At 34.2% G+C, this 16,163-nt stretch overlaps 2 protein-coding genes across 9 annotated transcripts in view; one reads left to right on the top strand and one right to left on the bottom strand.

Annotated features, from left to right (window-relative positions):
* The window catches only part of SNAPC3 (small nuclear RNA activating complex polypeptide 3), a 41,256-nt gene extending 36,847 nt beyond the window's left edge, over positions 1-4,409 (top strand). For 3 of the 4 annotated variants that reach the window (XM_041761364.1, XM_041761365.1, XM_041761363.1), the window contains one exon: positions 487-1,163. In XM_041761364.1, coding sequence (XP_041617298.1) covers positions 487-634 — 148 coding nt within the window. In that variant the 3' untranslated portion in view covers positions 635-1,163. Of the gene's footprint in view, positions 1-486; positions 1,164-2,342; positions 2,529-3,763 lie in introns of those variants that run through there. The other variant, XR_005988843.1, reaches the window with a different exon arrangement.
* Positions 4,410-4,669: 260 nt separating this feature from the next.
* The window catches only part of PSIP1 (PC4 and SFRS1 interacting protein 1), a 43,275-nt gene continuing 31,781 nt past the window's right edge, over positions 4,670-16,163 (bottom strand). The window contains exons 9-16 of one of the 5 annotated variants that reach the window (XM_041761357.1): positions 13,444-13,672; positions 12,335-12,453; positions 9,608-9,663; positions 8,937-9,007; positions 8,622-8,723; positions 8,291-8,504; positions 7,184-7,295; positions 4,670-6,245 (exon numbers count right to left, since the gene is read on the bottom strand). In XM_041761357.1, coding sequence (XP_041617291.1) covers positions 6,185-6,245; positions 7,184-7,295; positions 8,291-8,504; positions 8,622-8,723; positions 8,937-9,007; positions 9,608-9,663; positions 12,335-12,453; positions 13,444-13,672 — 964 coding nt within the window. In that variant the 3' untranslated portion in view covers positions 4,670-6,184. Of the gene's footprint in view, positions 6,246-7,183; positions 7,296-8,290; positions 8,505-8,621; positions 8,724-8,936; positions 9,008-9,607; positions 9,664-10,180; positions 11,060-12,334; positions 12,454-13,443; positions 13,673-16,163 lie in introns of those variants that run through there. The other 4 variants (XM_041761359.1, XM_041761358.1, XM_041761362.1 and 1 more) reach the window with 4 other exon arrangements.

Here is a 16,163-nt window from a genome sequence, read left to right as displayed (position 1 = left end):
CATATTCCCATTTGTAGACAGTCTGTAACATTTTATCCTGAATTTTAGATAAAACACCTGGAGTTTTCAAATTGGCCAGGACTAATTTACCAATTAAAAAGATAAGTTACACAAAAGTTCATCAGGTCTGCAGTATCTAATATGTAACAGTTTTTCAAGATGGCCTATTACATTTTAACAGTTACTTGGAGGATAGGTAAGGGTATGTGTAGGATGCTTTTCACGTATGGATTTGTATTTTTCTCTACTTACCTTTAGTCTTTCAGAGAAACAGCATGCTGCAGGATTTCTGTTAGTTGCCCCTTTGCCTTGTAGAGTATTGGTAGTGATAGGACTGTTTCTATACACCTACAGAGCTTTATAAAGGATTAGTGTATTAGGACAATAAAGCAATAGTTGGGGATGTTTACACATTACTGCAGGTCATAACATGTTAAAGCATGAGAAAGTTGGCTGTAAAGATGTACTTTATTTTTTTAATTACAGATGGGTGACGAACAATGACAGTTTTGCACCAGAGGACCCATGTTTCTTTTGTGATGTTTGCTTTCGGATGCTCCACTATGATTCAGAAGGCAACAAGCTAGGAGAATTCCTTGCTTATCCTTATGTTGATCCTGGAACCTTTAATTAATAACAAATAATGTACCTTGTTAAGTACCTGTCCCCTTGGATGGTTACTTTCTTTCTTGAACATGCCGAGTAACAGAAATCACCTGAAACAATCAGCTAGCTACCCATACACCTGCAAAAGTGTAAATCACAGGTTTTGCTTTGTTTATAAATCACAGGTTTTCTTATAACTTTTGTTTAGAATTATTTTAGTATTTATTTCAAAATATGGTTTTTAGTGTATTTGCCCATTATTGTGTTTATTTACTAAGTTGTAGGAGTGCCTTATATATTTTGAATATAAATCCTGTCAGATTCAGGTATTCTGATTTTTGGCCATTCTGTGGCTTGCCTATTCATTCTGTGTCCAGGGTACTTTTTGCTAATCTGTAACTAGAAAAATTCAGTTAATGATACATCAAGTGGTGGAAGAGTTTTGAAAATTCTTTGAAGAATGTGAGAGCTATACCTTTGTACCATCAAACTTCCAAGGTAAAGATCCTTCAAATATCTGTGATAAAAATGAGAAGAATAAAAGTAGATTTAACAAATACGGTATTAAGAATAGCTATTGTGTAATCTGATCCCACTGAGGGCTCTTTTGTAATATTAGGTTTTGGTTTGGGTAGAAGCTAGCAGGCACGCTAATCATTTTAATGGGACTCACTGTATGAATAATGAACGTAAAAAGATCTTGAGCATATATTCATACCTTCACAAAATAACATTTTTTTTAAAGATTTTATTTATTCACGAGAAACATATATATAGAGAGAGGCAGAGGGAGAAGCAGGCCCCATGCAGGGAGCCTAATGTGGGACTCGATCCTAGGACTCCTGGGCCAAAGGCAGGGTCTAAACCACCAAGCTAGAACACCAATAAAAATTAATTAAAAAAAAAAAAAAAGGAAAGGAGAGAAAAAAAAAAACCCGCCGAGCTACCCAGGGATCCTGAAAGCAACATTTCAGTTGAAGATTCTTTATGAGAACTTGTTCAGTTTATTATTATGATTAGGAAAACAGAGGAAAAAAAAAAAAAAAGGAAAACAGATTTTGAGGCATTTGGCTGGTTCAGTCAGTAGAGCATGCAACTCTTGATCCTGGGGGGTTTTAAGCCCCACATTGGGTGTAGAGATGACTTAAGAATAAAATCTTTTTTTTTTTTTTAATTTTTATTTATTTATGATAGTCACAGAGAGAGAGAGAGAGGCAGAGACACAGGCAGAGGGAGAAGCAGGCTCCATGCACCGGAGCCTGATGTGGGATTCGATCCCGGGTCTCCAGGATCGCGCCCTGGGCCAAAGGCAGGCGCTAAACCGCTGCGCCACCCAGGGATCCCAAGAATAAAATCTTAAAATGGTAGATTTTATATAATGTGACCACGGGGACATGAGAAGTCAAGATCCTATGGATTGCTAACTCTGGTTCACTCATACTTGTGCAGTAATACCCAGAATTATTTATGTAAAAACCAGGGTTTTTTGGCCCAGCTCTTCCATTACTCTGGCCCCCTCTGACAACCCGATTTATTCACTTCTCTCATTCTAGACAAAGGCCAAAGATGAATTCCAAGGCAAGGCCTAGATCATCACAGAAAAATTGTAGCTATCTATATTGAAATGTTTTCCCAAAATCTTTTTTGGTGGGTAGTTTTGAAAAGATTGTTAAGAATGCTGTAAAATGGTTTTTTTAAATGTTATCATTATTTAAATTCCACTTTCTCTTTCCTAGGTTATTTATTTAAATTCAACTGAGTACCACATTCCCTGGATGGCTAAGAACAGACATTTACCATACTAATCAAAAACTGATGAAGCCTTTAAGAATGTATATTTAAAATATTGGCAGTGAAGTGTTTTATGGACTTAAATGTCCAGTTAAGTTGATTGGTGTGCAGAAGACAAGCACCTGTTTCTGGTATGTGTACTGATGGTCTTATTCACTGATTCAGTAAATACACCAGAGGATGAGTATAAGAAGAGGTGCCTCCCGTGGCTGGCTTATGCTACTAAATTTTTACTTTCACGTTTCCAACGATGGTAATTTGAACAGATTAAAAATTTAGCTAGAAAACCATATTTGCCCAATTCCTGCTAGTTCCACAGGGAAAAATGAATTTCTGCTTCATCTTTTTAAAAGATTTAGTGTGTGAGAGCGAGCAAGGAGAGGGGCAGAGGGAGAGAGAGAATCCCAGGCAGAGTTCAGTCCCATGACGTGGAGGATCTTGACCCAAGCTGAAATCAAGAAATCCCTCCACTGACTGAACCACCCAGGTGCCCCTGCTTCCTTTATTTTTAAACTGCATTCCTTGTAGTTCTTGCATTAGTATCCAAGGTCTGTTTTTTTCCTCTCCAAGTTCTAGCTAGTTACCATGTAGTGAGTGTTCTGTTGGTTTCAGGTGTTTACTTGTATTCATTCCCATTTCAGATTCTCAAAACTGCAAATTCCAAAATGTGCACTGTCCTAACAGAAACAGTCCATGTGCAGTCATTTTAGTGGACAGAGACTGTCAATTAAAACATTACTGCTAGTGAAATTCTTATTTTATCATTTATTAATCTTATTCTAACTCTTAAGGGTAATTTTTCCACCAAAATTAAAAGGCTCAGATATCTTTGTATTTTCATTTCCCCTTGTGAAATCTAGAGGAAGAAAGGCTAACCTGATTATGCCCAGAATTTGCCAATGTAGTGTTTACCAGTTACACAGGCGTCCCACACCAAATTCAAGTCAAAAGAACTTCCAACTTTGAAACAGGTCTAAAAGAGGTCTTGATTTAGGGATTTTATGCTGTAAAATTCAATACTAAACATGACTTATGTATTGAAGAAAAGCAAATATGAAAATATGGTAATCAATTTATCAGCTAATATGATAATCAACTTACAGTTGGAGAAAGGAGATTTTGGTATAACGGATGAACATGCACAAAAATCACTATTTAGAAAAGCAGTACCTGTTTCTTTAAATATCTTTCTCAGCTTTTGGTATCCTGTAAGGGCAATTTTTACCTTTTTTCCTCTACTCAAATCATAATGTCTTTATTGTCTCCAAGATTGGAGAATTACACAGCACAAATATGAAAACGTTTCTACCTATATAGCAGCTTCATTTCCTAAGGTTTGTAATTATGGGTTTGCTATTTCCAATAGATCATCCTTTCTCTGACCAATGGGACAAAATAAGGTGTTAGTGAAGCCCTCACAGAGCCCTGTAAAAGCCTTTGCTCTTATATAGGATTAGTTGGCAAACCTCATCTTGACCAGACCTCTTCAACCAGGTAAGTGTGTGTTGGTACACTATAATCAATGTCTCCACAAAAACTGGGTAAAATATCCTATTTGAAACTACAGGACATAACAGCAGGTTTAAGATAGTCAAGTTGTTTATACACTGTTTCTCCAGTTCAGAGGATACCGCTGAAATGTCTCCAAAGCAGCTAAGAAAGCTTTCCACAATTCATTCTGCAGGGTCATGCATAACTTACTCTTTTAAGTGTTATCTAGTGGTTTAACAAAAGCACAAAATAGATGGTTTACACATGCCAGAAATTTTTTTTCTTCTCTTTTGCTAAGTTACCTTAGTGACTTGTTCAGTGGAGTTTTGACCATAAACACACAATTTAAAGTGAGCAAATGCTTCTGAAAGTTTTTAAGTATTTATAACTTTATAGGAGCTCTGAGAGTGGTAATTACCTGTGAATCAGCTTATGACCAATAGAAAAATAGAAGGCCAATTATGTTTTCACACTATATAAATCAACTGTTTAGAGACAAGGCCAGCTCAAACAAACACAAAGTATCAGAGTGCCGTTCTCTGTATCTCTTGACGTTGAATATTCCTGTGGTTTCTCAGTAAAACTATATTGATCTGTTGGGTCACAGAATAAAAGAGGAGGGTGAACAAAAAATAACATCTTTAGCTTACTAGATTTAGTTACCCTGTCACCCCACAACACAGTCTCTATACCGAGTTAACCAAGAAATTACTCCCTTGGAAGCAAATCCAGATTCCAAAAACACTTTTGTAAATAGCAAAAAATTAATTTACTAGTAGAGTTTGATAGAAAAATCCTTTAATCAAAACAAGTTTACAATGTTGACACTTATGGCTTAACTAGAATAAATCTGTCCAAATTTAAATTGTATTAAGGACCTGATATAATAGCAATAGTTCCCTCAAAACAGTGGGTCCTAGTTACATTTGTAAGACCTCTCAAAAAGCAAAAACTCCAATTATTGAAATAATTCAACTTTTCATCTATAGATGAAACCATTATCTGAGAGGTCAAAACATACAGTGCATGTCACATGCAAACACTGGTATTAATAAGCCTTTTCTCCATATTCATAGTTTCAAAACATGAGAAATGTCTTTTAGCTACTGAAAACCACCAACTGACCTAATAATCAAAATATCTTAGAAATGCTATCTGTTAAGTTACCCTTAAATTTTGTTAACCTTGGTTTTACCCTGATTTAGTCTATATATGAATACAGACTATCAAAGTACTTTAACTTTTTCTAACTGCCTCGGAGCAAGCTATCTTTCTACTCCTTACAATTCTGTCACATGGAAGAGCTCTACATAATAACCCCTTCTGATATAGCCATGTTTTCAAATAGGTTAGTTTTCTTATATAGTATTTATTTCTACTATTTTACTGCATAAGAATCATGGAATTTTTTTTCCAATTAAAAAAATACTTAGTAACTTCCTTAATGAGTGTGACTTTTTTAAAAATTCAGAAACATGAGACGGTTCTCAAAAATAAACTTTTATCATTTACTAAGGATCTTATTAGATGATTTGAACCCTAAAGCCAGATTCATTCCTATACATACCTATTCTGCTTTCTATAGGAAAGCCATGTGACTTCACTGAATTCCCAGCCACAAAACTAAATTACCTTCAAAACTTAACATGAGTTTTGTACCTTGTAGAATTGTCAGTTGGATATCTAGTCGTCATTACAAAAAGGCATACAGACCACAAATTGTTACAAAGCAGCAGGATAATGTAGCACAATGTAGACTGTGAGATTAAAATTAACTTTTGATAAAAGGAGTGAGTACTTGTATAGAAGTAACATTTTATCTACCATAAAAATGCATAACTTCTACAAAACCCACAAACAGTGAAAAGACAATCCGGTAAATCCAAGGTTTGTAAAAACTATGCACAAAACCCACAGTATTTGGGAAAAGAGGAAAGGTTTTATACAAGTAGCAGTTTTAAAAATGTAACTTTTTTCTACTATCAATTACACATTAACATACACACACTAATTGAAATTATGCTACAACCAAACGTCTGGAAAAGCAATTTAACATTTCCTAAATGGATTTTCCCTCACATTTACTGAATAATGTAGCTGTTAATACTGCACAAGTACAATTAGCAATAATGCTTAATTACTTTTAAACAAATAGAAAGGGATTTCTCCCTCAAAACAAGTTTTTCAACATCAAAACCTATGCTTATAAAAATTTAAAACTTTCAGCAGTCTAAATATTTCAAATGAAAACCATTACAAACTTCTCAAATGTTCTTTATATTCCAGGTATGTCAACCTAATTATCTAGTGTAGAATCCTTCAGAGATATTTCAGTCTCTCTCTCTTCACTGGATGGCCTAAGGAAAGAAAGAAAGGTGTGTCAATTGGGTTAAGGGCTTCTTCATGGGGGTCGGAAAACACATTAAATGTGTGCATTGTTTTCAAGCTCATGAGAATATTTTTAAAAATAATCTTGACTTCTTTTTGTTCAAAAAAAAAATTTTTTTTTTTAAAGATTTTATTTATTCACGAGAGAGAGGAGAAGCAGGCTCCACACTGGGAGCCCAATGCGGGACTCGTTCCCGGGACTCCAGGATCACGCCCTGGGCCAAAGGCTGGCGCTGAACCGCTGAGCCACCGAGCCACCCTTTTTGTTCAAAATTTTATTTTACCATACTGTGTCTTCTTCCTAAAGTAATACTCAGATCAAGCAAAATAACTCAGGGAAGCATCATGGCCCAGGCCCCTTCCATCATTTCCAGCTTTAAAATGAATTCTCTTTAAAAAACATGGAAAGGTTATATCTGTGATACCAATATATTACAAACCTTAATAAAGAGAGGGAATGACATAGACAAAGAAGATTTCCCTGAATTTCAGAATTAGAAGGGATGCTAGATTCCAAGTCCTTCAAATGTGTAGAACAAACCAAGACTTGGATAACTCCAGTTCAATAACCAGTTATTTAGAGACTATGATACAAAATAGCTTGTGATTCTAGATCTCATTTTTGTATTATCCTGTCACAATGCAAAAAAATAATGAATGAAAGAAGTCCAAAGAATAACTTATTTTAAGCTGGATTCCTACTATCCAGCTCTATTCCCTTTGAATACAGGCAAGTTAATTATAATTGTAAATGATCAAGTTTTTTGTCTTTTTTGCCTTTTTGATTTTCATCTTGCTGAGTTCAGGAATTGAGTGATCAAAATATAATCCTTATATAAATAACCTTGGAACAGCAATGTGATTCAAAAATTAAAAATATACGTGACCCATTAAAACATGTCCTCACTTTTTCTTACTGCTGGCCTCGTGGTTGTCTTTGCTTTCTTCACTGCTGTCTCCATTATGTTGTGGTTGATTACTGTCTTGAGCATCAGATCCTCCATTTAGAGTCTTTGAACCTTTAAAAGGGTTCCAATGGAAAAACTGTTAGAGCTTCAAAGTTCTTTTAAGATGTCCTTTCAAGAGCCCAAATTTAAAGGAAAAAAAAACATGGCCCTAAAGTTTTTAATTGCTATACCTTATTTAAAATTACAATGTAATCTTTTGAGTAGCTGAGGCACAGTAAGTAGCAGGGTTACTATATATAGATCTATGGGGTGGGGGTGGGGGAATAAAGATTTTATTATTGTGAGCAAGACAGTGGGCTGGATCTCACACACGGAGATCATGACCTGAGCCAAAATCAACCGTGGGACCCTCAACTGACTGAACCACCCAGGTAGAAAAACAGGGCATTTTTAATCTGATCATTCCAATTCTTACAAAAATGTGTATCATAGTAAATTTTTATATTTCCTCATTTTAGGAAAAAAATGTCAAAAGTGCTTTTCGTAATTAACATGAATTTGTGTCCTAAGTAAACGATGAGGTCATCCCTATAAATCTTATTTCTAACAAATCTCTAAAGGAGACCTATATCATTCCCTCATAAGGAATAAAATATCCAACTCCTTTGAAATCTTTGTTTCTATAATAAGCTCCTAAAACCTTTAGTAACCTGGAACTGGGGGAACTGATAATGATACTATGGTTCTACTTTAAGAATCCATCACAGATATATCCTAAAATATTTGTGGTTGAAATAGCGTATCTGGAATTTGCTTCACAGAGAAATCTGATGAAGGTAAAAGAGAACAACGATCATGTATTGGTAATCACACAAGTTGAATAATGCAGACACTGGAAATTCCTTTCTTACCTACTATTGTGTTAATTAGAAATTCTTCCTAATTTAAGTGAAAAGTGAACAGCAACTGCTAAATTTAAGCTTAATGATAATGATTTAAACAGAAGCGCTCAACCTTAGCTTTAGGATACCTTAGACCCTAATGAAATCATGTGTCAAAGCCATTTTTTTAAAAGCAGTCCCAGCAAACAACTTACTACCACTTACCTGTTTGTTCCTTTTCTAGCTTTTTGTTTGGCCCTTTCTTCCCTTGATCTTTGGTTTTATTTGCTTCCTCATGCTGTCTTTGTTCAGCGAGAGATTTATTCAGCACTTGTGTGATCACAGAATCTCCTTCACCAACCAAAAACATATTCTTAAACTTGTTATACAACATTGTAGACTTTTCCATGATAACCTGACTAACTTTGAATCGCCGTATCTGAGAAAACAAAATATACACTCAAAATTGTTTTCTTCATTGATTTTTAAACTGTTACTACTTAACGACATGGTGATCAGTAAATTTTTAAAATCTGCATAACTCAAGATCACTTACTTTTTTCAGTGTTGTAATCATCTCTGTATGTTTCTGAGCTTGTTGCATTGTGACCTGAAGTGAAGCAAGTTCATCCAACGCCTCAATACATCTGTTCACATCCTTCATGACAAAACAGTAATTTCATAACTGTTAATTACCAAAACCTATATGCTCTATTCCTAAAGATTATTTTTAAAATCTCAAATAAGGCAGTACAAAAGACCAGTTATAGTCCCATTTCTCTTAAATTTACACATACTTATAAAATCAGGTGAGAAAATATGAAGCTATAAAAGCAGCGCTATGATTTTAAATGAGGTATTAAAGACTTACAAGATTATCAATTTTGAGTGAATTTTTAATTTCAGCATGTATCCTTTGAAGTCGAGAATCCATTGATGTTTCTATAAATTAAAATGTGAAACACAGTAAATAGTTTTTCCAAAACTACTATTTCTGTATAAATCTAATCAGCAAAAACAATGACAAGATTTGATTTTTAAAAATGTTCTTCATAATCTGCCTAGTTCACTAGAAGTTATTTGCCACTTTTAGTATTTAGGAAAGCAACATTCATCATTTGAAGAAAAAATTCACCATCTAGCTGCACAGGGTTTCTAAAATAAGTAGCTTATATCCAGTTAATAAACCCCCCTACAACTGTTTTACCTTACAGGATTTAAAAAAAAAAAAGAAAGAAACTATCGGAAACAATGAGATTTGTCAAAAAAGGCGAAATATCTAGGTTTTTGGCAACGTTAGAAAAAAATGTGACCATTAGATAATGAGCAATGATAAAAAAAAGTAGGAGTCCTTAGCAGGTGAGCAGGGCACCTGATTATATTTAAAATACAATGTATATAGAATCTGCTAGGGATTTGGAAAAAAATGCTTTTGTAGGATTTAAGAATATAAAATGATGATTTTAAAACCTATACACAAGAAATTGTGTAATTTCCTTTCCATGTATTATTTTATACATCTTAGAAAGTGAAATAACTAACCTCGCTTCTTCTCCACTTTCTTAACTTCTGGCTTCTTTCCTTCATCTTTATTCTGCCTATCAAATGTTAACACAAATATTTCAAAACATTGGAACTTTGTGACTGATTACCAAATGCCCACAATCCCTTATGTAAAAGCTAAAAGGATTTTTAAGATAGAAAGTCAACAGCCTAGATCACAAGGAATTGACTGTAATTCATAGAACTCTGGAATGCCACAGCATTAGTATTAGTTACTATCAACAAAAAACACGTAAAAATTAACATGCTAAAATCTAATTTTTCTGTGGCATCACAAATAATTTTTACACTTGTCATGGTGAAATTTTTGTCCAATAATAAATAGTGGTATTTAAAGACCCAATGTCAGGGTCAATGGACAGACTGACCACAGTGGGAAAAGAACATCTATAAGCATTTCGTGAGTTCTGCATCACAATTGTTTTCTAAAGTAGCACATCAAAAACACACTAATTTTTCCCACATCTCCAAAAGGGTAGATAACTGGAGGGGTTAAGTTTTTAAGTAAAACAGAATATTCAAAGATAATACTATTATAATAAAATGGGGTTCTTTGGCCAGTAGATCAAATTTAAACAACAGTCATTGACATTTACATACCATGTCACAAAAGAAAAGGTACCATTTTACTGCAGATCACAAAAATAAGCATTTAAAAATGAATTCTTAATTTCTAGTACCTTGGCTTTGAGTTCGGGCCCTATTATAAACCAATTGAAATAGACAAGAACAAAACAATATCTAAAAATCAGGTTTTTTTTAAAAAAAAACTTTATTTTAAAATTTTGGTTACAGTTTCATTTTTGTTTTCTTAACAAGTCTACTGTTTAATCTCTCAGGATTAAAAAAAAAACAGTTATTAAGAATTCTAAAGAATTAAACAACAAAGGAATGTCAAGGGAAGGGCACAACTGCCCCATTCTCTGGGGTATAAGAGCTATTCCAGTTTAACACCTAGCTTCAAAACAAAATGAATTTTTATATTTTCTAAATGAAATAATGTACAACCACCATCTTCTAACTTTCAAACACAAAGCTTCATTTTAAGCTTGGTAAAAAACTTTTAACAGGAATGATGGCCGACCTTGGTATGTAGTGTGTACCTTACAGGAAATTTTTTTTTTTTTTAACAATCATAACACAGTAATAATGCCATTAATGAAGTCCTCAATTTAGAATCTGCAACATTCTTCCATCAAGGGGGGGGAGGGGGAAATTCAGTCCAATGAGTCTGTCTCAAGATCTTCATCTCTTGTTTGCTCCACTTGTATTCTCTTTTCAGTAACTGGATTAATGCTTTGAGCCCAAAATGAGATATATTTTTTATTACTGTAGATTACATGTTGTTTGGCTGGGAATACAATACAATAAACTTTATTTTGCATAATGCATTTCACACAAGCTGCATCTGAAATGCTTTACAGAGCAAAACTGTCCAAGTACAAAGTTTTGTAATAACAGGAGAAGGAAAGAAAACACAAATATTAGAATTTGAGAAAGTTACATTCGGAGGACATTCAAAAAAGAAACTGAAACACATAAAGATAACTTTGAGATACTGAAGAAGGGTTGGGCTAGATTTACTAAGCAATGACTAATTTTATATCTTAATTTGGGGAGCACAATAAAGTTAAAAGCAACAAACAGTCCAACAACTTTTCAGTGAAAGGATAGAAAAGGATAGGTAACAAAAAATAAGTTTAATATTTACAGAAATGGTCAAAGTCTAACAGAATACAGGGAGTAACACTTTTGAGTTTTAGATCAGTTTTTAAATTACTCCCCTAAAGCAGATGAAACTGCTTATATAATCATCCTCCAAGCAACTAAGAAAGCAGATAGTCAAACGCTGTATTTGTAGAGACTTTTGGCTTACAAATGTATCTTATAAGAAAAACTACAAAATTACTCAAAGAATTAACTACTTATTCATTAAGTTTGTCATAGTGACCTACAGCATGTTTTTAAAATCACCTCCATTAACCAAAAAAACAAAAACAAAAACACCAAGTTTAGTCAGAATAATGCAAGATACTTCAGAAGTGACAGTCTCAAGATAACTAGGAAAACTTATGTAATAAGCACATGAAGTGTAATCATCGCCAGTGCAATTTTCCTTCTAGTAAAATTACTTGAAAGAATAAAAGAGGAAAGAAATTCCCCATGATAAGTATATATTGTCTCCAAGTACCAAAACTTAAATCAGCTTTGAACTTAATTTATATTGCACACACCTAATGCAAACCCTGTCAGCCTTTAGATTTACTTTTAAGGGCCGCCATGGGTTTCCAACTGTGCTTGTTATTTTTGCTTGTCTTTTGGGAGTGGCCTGCCAGTGGTGTATGACAAGTAAGGATATTTCATACTTTCTCCACCAACATATCACCACTCTTTCTGTATTTAATACTTAAGTGAATAGTAGAGGGTGAGAACATTTTCCACAGTTCAAACTTATGTGCACTTTCAGTTTAAATTAAAAATAATTCACAGAGTGATTACCTCAGTGAATTTCATCCGCTTACTACTCAGCAAAGAATGAAGCCTGAAACATGATCATCATCATATACTGAAGACTTTTTTTCTAAGACCTGGGAAAAGTCACTTCTCTAAAAGGCTTCATAAGGTCTGGAAAATGAATTTCTATCATTTTAAAATTTCATGCTAGCTTAAAAAGGAAATCAAAATTTAGAATAAAAAAATACTTACTGCTCAGTTTCCATCTGTTCCTCTTGCTTGCGTTTTCTATCTGCTGCTTCTTTCTCATGCTGGCCTTTCAGCATATTCCTTCTATGAGGAGTCTGAAAGTTCCTTCCACCTTTTCTCTTCTGAGAATTAGGATGAATTTAGTTAATGAGTCAGTAGTGACTAGCGCTCCTAGGATTACAGTCCTGGGAGAAAGCAGCAACTAGTTTTCTTAAGGAACAAATACTTAAATTACTAGTTAAAAAAAAAAAAAAATCCCAGAATTGTACATTTTGCTATCTAAACTGAGCTCTCTCCCTTGATAACTCGGGGAATAAAATCTATTTTCTACACTGCTATACTAAGTGATGTCCTCTGCTATTTGCCTCTACACTATAGTTCTGACTTCAGTACCTGTTTACTAACAAGTATATTGCTCAAGCTGTCCAATTTAAAATCTCTGGCTTATAAAGTAAATATTAATTAGAAAAAAACAGGGCAGCCCCGGTGGCTCAGCGGTTTAGCGCCTCCTTCAGCCCAGGGCATGATCCTGGAGACCTGGGATCGAGTCACATGTCGGGCTCCAGGCATGGGCCCTGCTTCTCCCTCTGCCTGTCTCTGCCTCTGTGTCTCTCATGAATAAATAAAATCTTTAAAAAATAAATAAATTAGATAAAAACAAAGATATACACACAATACTTGTGTTCTTCTAAACAAAAAGATGTATAGCTTTAATCAAATTCCTAAACAACTATAGCATTCAAATACACTACACTAAATAGGCCTGAAGAGTGCTAAGAATTTCATTGTAATATATAATAAAAACCTATGTATAAATGCACCTCTTTTAGAACTGTCTTCACTGCACAGTCCATTTGGCTTAATTTCTACTTTTCTACAATAGGTGGGTTACTAGAAGTTCATTATATAACATCTGATTTCCATACTATTATAATATCTAGAATGTACAATAAAGTTTCAAATATGCTTTTTAACACAGATAATTCAAGTTTACAAAGGTAGAAAAATTCAGTTTTAATCACACATACTTTCAGAAACTGAAAGCTTACTAGGTAAAAAAATGACTACAAAAGCAGCTAAAAATAGAATATTTTATTTGATAAACATTGTACCTTTTCACTTTCTTGATCATCTCCTTCCTCTTCAGAATCAGAGGTTGATGTAACCCCTGTTTTAGGTAAATTTTTTCTTTTGGATTCAACTTCTTTCTTCCCCTCTTTTTTGTCTGGCTCTTTTCTTGGCTTATCTTCTTCCTTCTGGCCCTCTTCATCCTTTTTAAGCTGCTTTTTAGGTTGTTTTTCTTCTTGCCCCTTTTTCTTACTTTTGTCTTCTTCAGTTACCCTGTTTTAGAGAATACAGTAATGGAAAATGAATTTTTAGTATCATTATTTTCTTTTAGAACCATACTCTCCCAACCAAGTAAGTATTTTGGAGGACAATAAAACATAATTTTTCACTTAAAGACAAATTTAACATATGTTCTAGTAAAATATAATGTCTTTACTATCCAAATATAAAAGGAAAAGAACATCCTCTTCATATAAATTAGAAAATACAAAAATTACAGTGGCATGAAGGTAGTAATAAAAGTGATTTTTTTTCCCTTTGTTTTTCAGGGTTTTTGTAATGTTCTTTATTCACTGAAAAAAATACCTATTGTGGTCTTACATGCCAAGATAATTCTTCACTATGGGGGTAGAGCAGTATGTAAGATGGGTGAGACACCTGGATCCTATATTCTACACAACTGTAAGAATAACATGTTTAAAAAGTACACAGATTGGGAAAAATACAATTGCAGAAGTGAACTGCTTAAGATCAAATATGATCATTTGAGAATTCAAAGAAATACTCTGCAAAGTCAAAGCTCCCAAGTTACGCATACAATAGTAAAATACATGGCAATTAAGTATACCTAACAGTGAATTCACTAGCATTGAGCATTCCCATCACCAATGGATTTACAGACATCACTAAGTCAAAACTATCAAAACTACTCAGTAAGCCTAATGCTACTATCAGATGATACTAATGCTACCTAGCACAGCAGAAAAAAATACAAGTATTTATGGTACGATGATAGGCTCTAAGAGAATCAAATGATATCAATGCTAACCATTTTAGGGTATAAAACATTCAACTAGAGCAATCCCTTAAAAAAATACAACTTGAAGCTTGCAAAAGCTATTTAATGATAGCTTTGTTAGCTCAAGTAATTGGCCCAGTATTTCAGTTCCAAATCCACTGATCGCCTACCAGACAACTGCTTCCTTGTACCCTTAAGAGATTATTAAATTAGAAGAGAAAAAAAACTCACTTTTTAATCTCTTCAGAAATTTCTTTGTCACATAACCATCATTGGCTATGCTATTTTCAAATGTCATATGGGTTTCCTCATTAATTTCTAATCAATAGAAGAAAAGGCATGCAAGTAAAATCATTTAAATCTTCAATACTTCCACAAATGTGAATATTTTGATAGTTTCATGGAGATGGGAATACAGAGTCAAATCCAGAAAGCATTTCCATGGCTCTTTAATAGATATTGAACAATTCCTTGCCCAAAGTATTATCCCCTCAATGGAAAGAAGCAGATATTAAAAATCCAGATACTCTCTGAACTAGCAAATCTGCTTCAGCAATGTATTCTAATATTATGTCTGCTCATGTACAAGACGTAAGACACCGTTTTTGAAAGGATATACCCATACATGAGACAGATCTTAAGAAACATACACAGTGGAATCCTGTGCAGTCATTTTTTTTGTTGCTGCTGTTGTTGAAGTGTACGATAAAGTCATAAGAGGTGGGGTTATTTCAAGGATTTTTGAACAATATCAAAGCAAACTTAACCATCAAGACTTGCTACAAACAAGTATTCTCCCAGTGGTCCTCCATACCACCTTTTGTGAAAAGCAGACTTCTCCCTAGTGACAATTTCCCTTTTTAATAGGTCAAGGCACCATAGGAAACTATTTGTAAATAGTTTAAAAATATGTTAACAGAAGCAAAAACTAATGTAAATACAACTCAAAATATCTTAGTGGCTTGTATCAAATACTTCTTACTTTACATGAGGATTAGGAGATGGTTTCAGCTTTTCTGGGCTCTATTCCATTATCTTGTCATTTTAGGACTCACTGCAAAAAAGCTATCACTAACACATACATCCTGTTCTCATGGTGGAGAGCAAAACTTTAGGAAGCACTTACATAGTTTGGCTCTGTACTCCACAGTTTGTGCTCAGATACACAGCTAAGAATAGCTATGGCTAATGCCCAACCTACATACAACATAAATGAAAAATTTTATAAGCTACTGCTATTTTGAGGCTGTCCATACTTGCCTTTGCAAAACATTCATGGATACATAAAATTTATGTAAAAACTTAAAACATGTGACACTGACTTTGGGGCTGAAAACTCGAAAAACCTAATTATTTTTATACAGTGGGCAAAACTGTTACCTGTGATAATGTGAAAGAAAATTCAGTGCCTTTAGTTGACGAGGCTTCAAGATAGAATGCTAGCATCTTGAGTGGGTTGTTATTAGGATATTAAAAGGGCACTTCAAGAAAGAAAGGAGTTTTTTAAAAATAGCAAATGACAAAAGAACCTAAAAATTCCGTGCACTTCAGTGTTGGAAATTCCCACTGAATTTTCAAATTCAGAAAAAGACTGGGGTCAAAGATCCAATCAAAGGTATAAACTAGGGAACCCTGGGTGGCTCAGTGGTTTAGCGCCACCTTCACCCAGGGGCATGATCCTGGAGTCCTGGGATTGAGTCCCACGTCAGGCTTCCTGCACGGAGCCTGCTTCTCCCTCTGCCTGTG

The sequence above is a fragment of the Vulpes lagopus genome, chromosome 7, assembly GCF_018345385.1.
Source record: "Vulpes lagopus strain Blue_001 chromosome 7, ASM1834538v1, whole genome shotgun sequence".
Classification (NCBI taxonomy): Eukaryota; Metazoa; Chordata; class Mammalia; order Carnivora; family Canidae; genus Vulpes; species Vulpes lagopus.
This window is presented reverse-complemented; position numbering and strand designations above follow the sequence as displayed.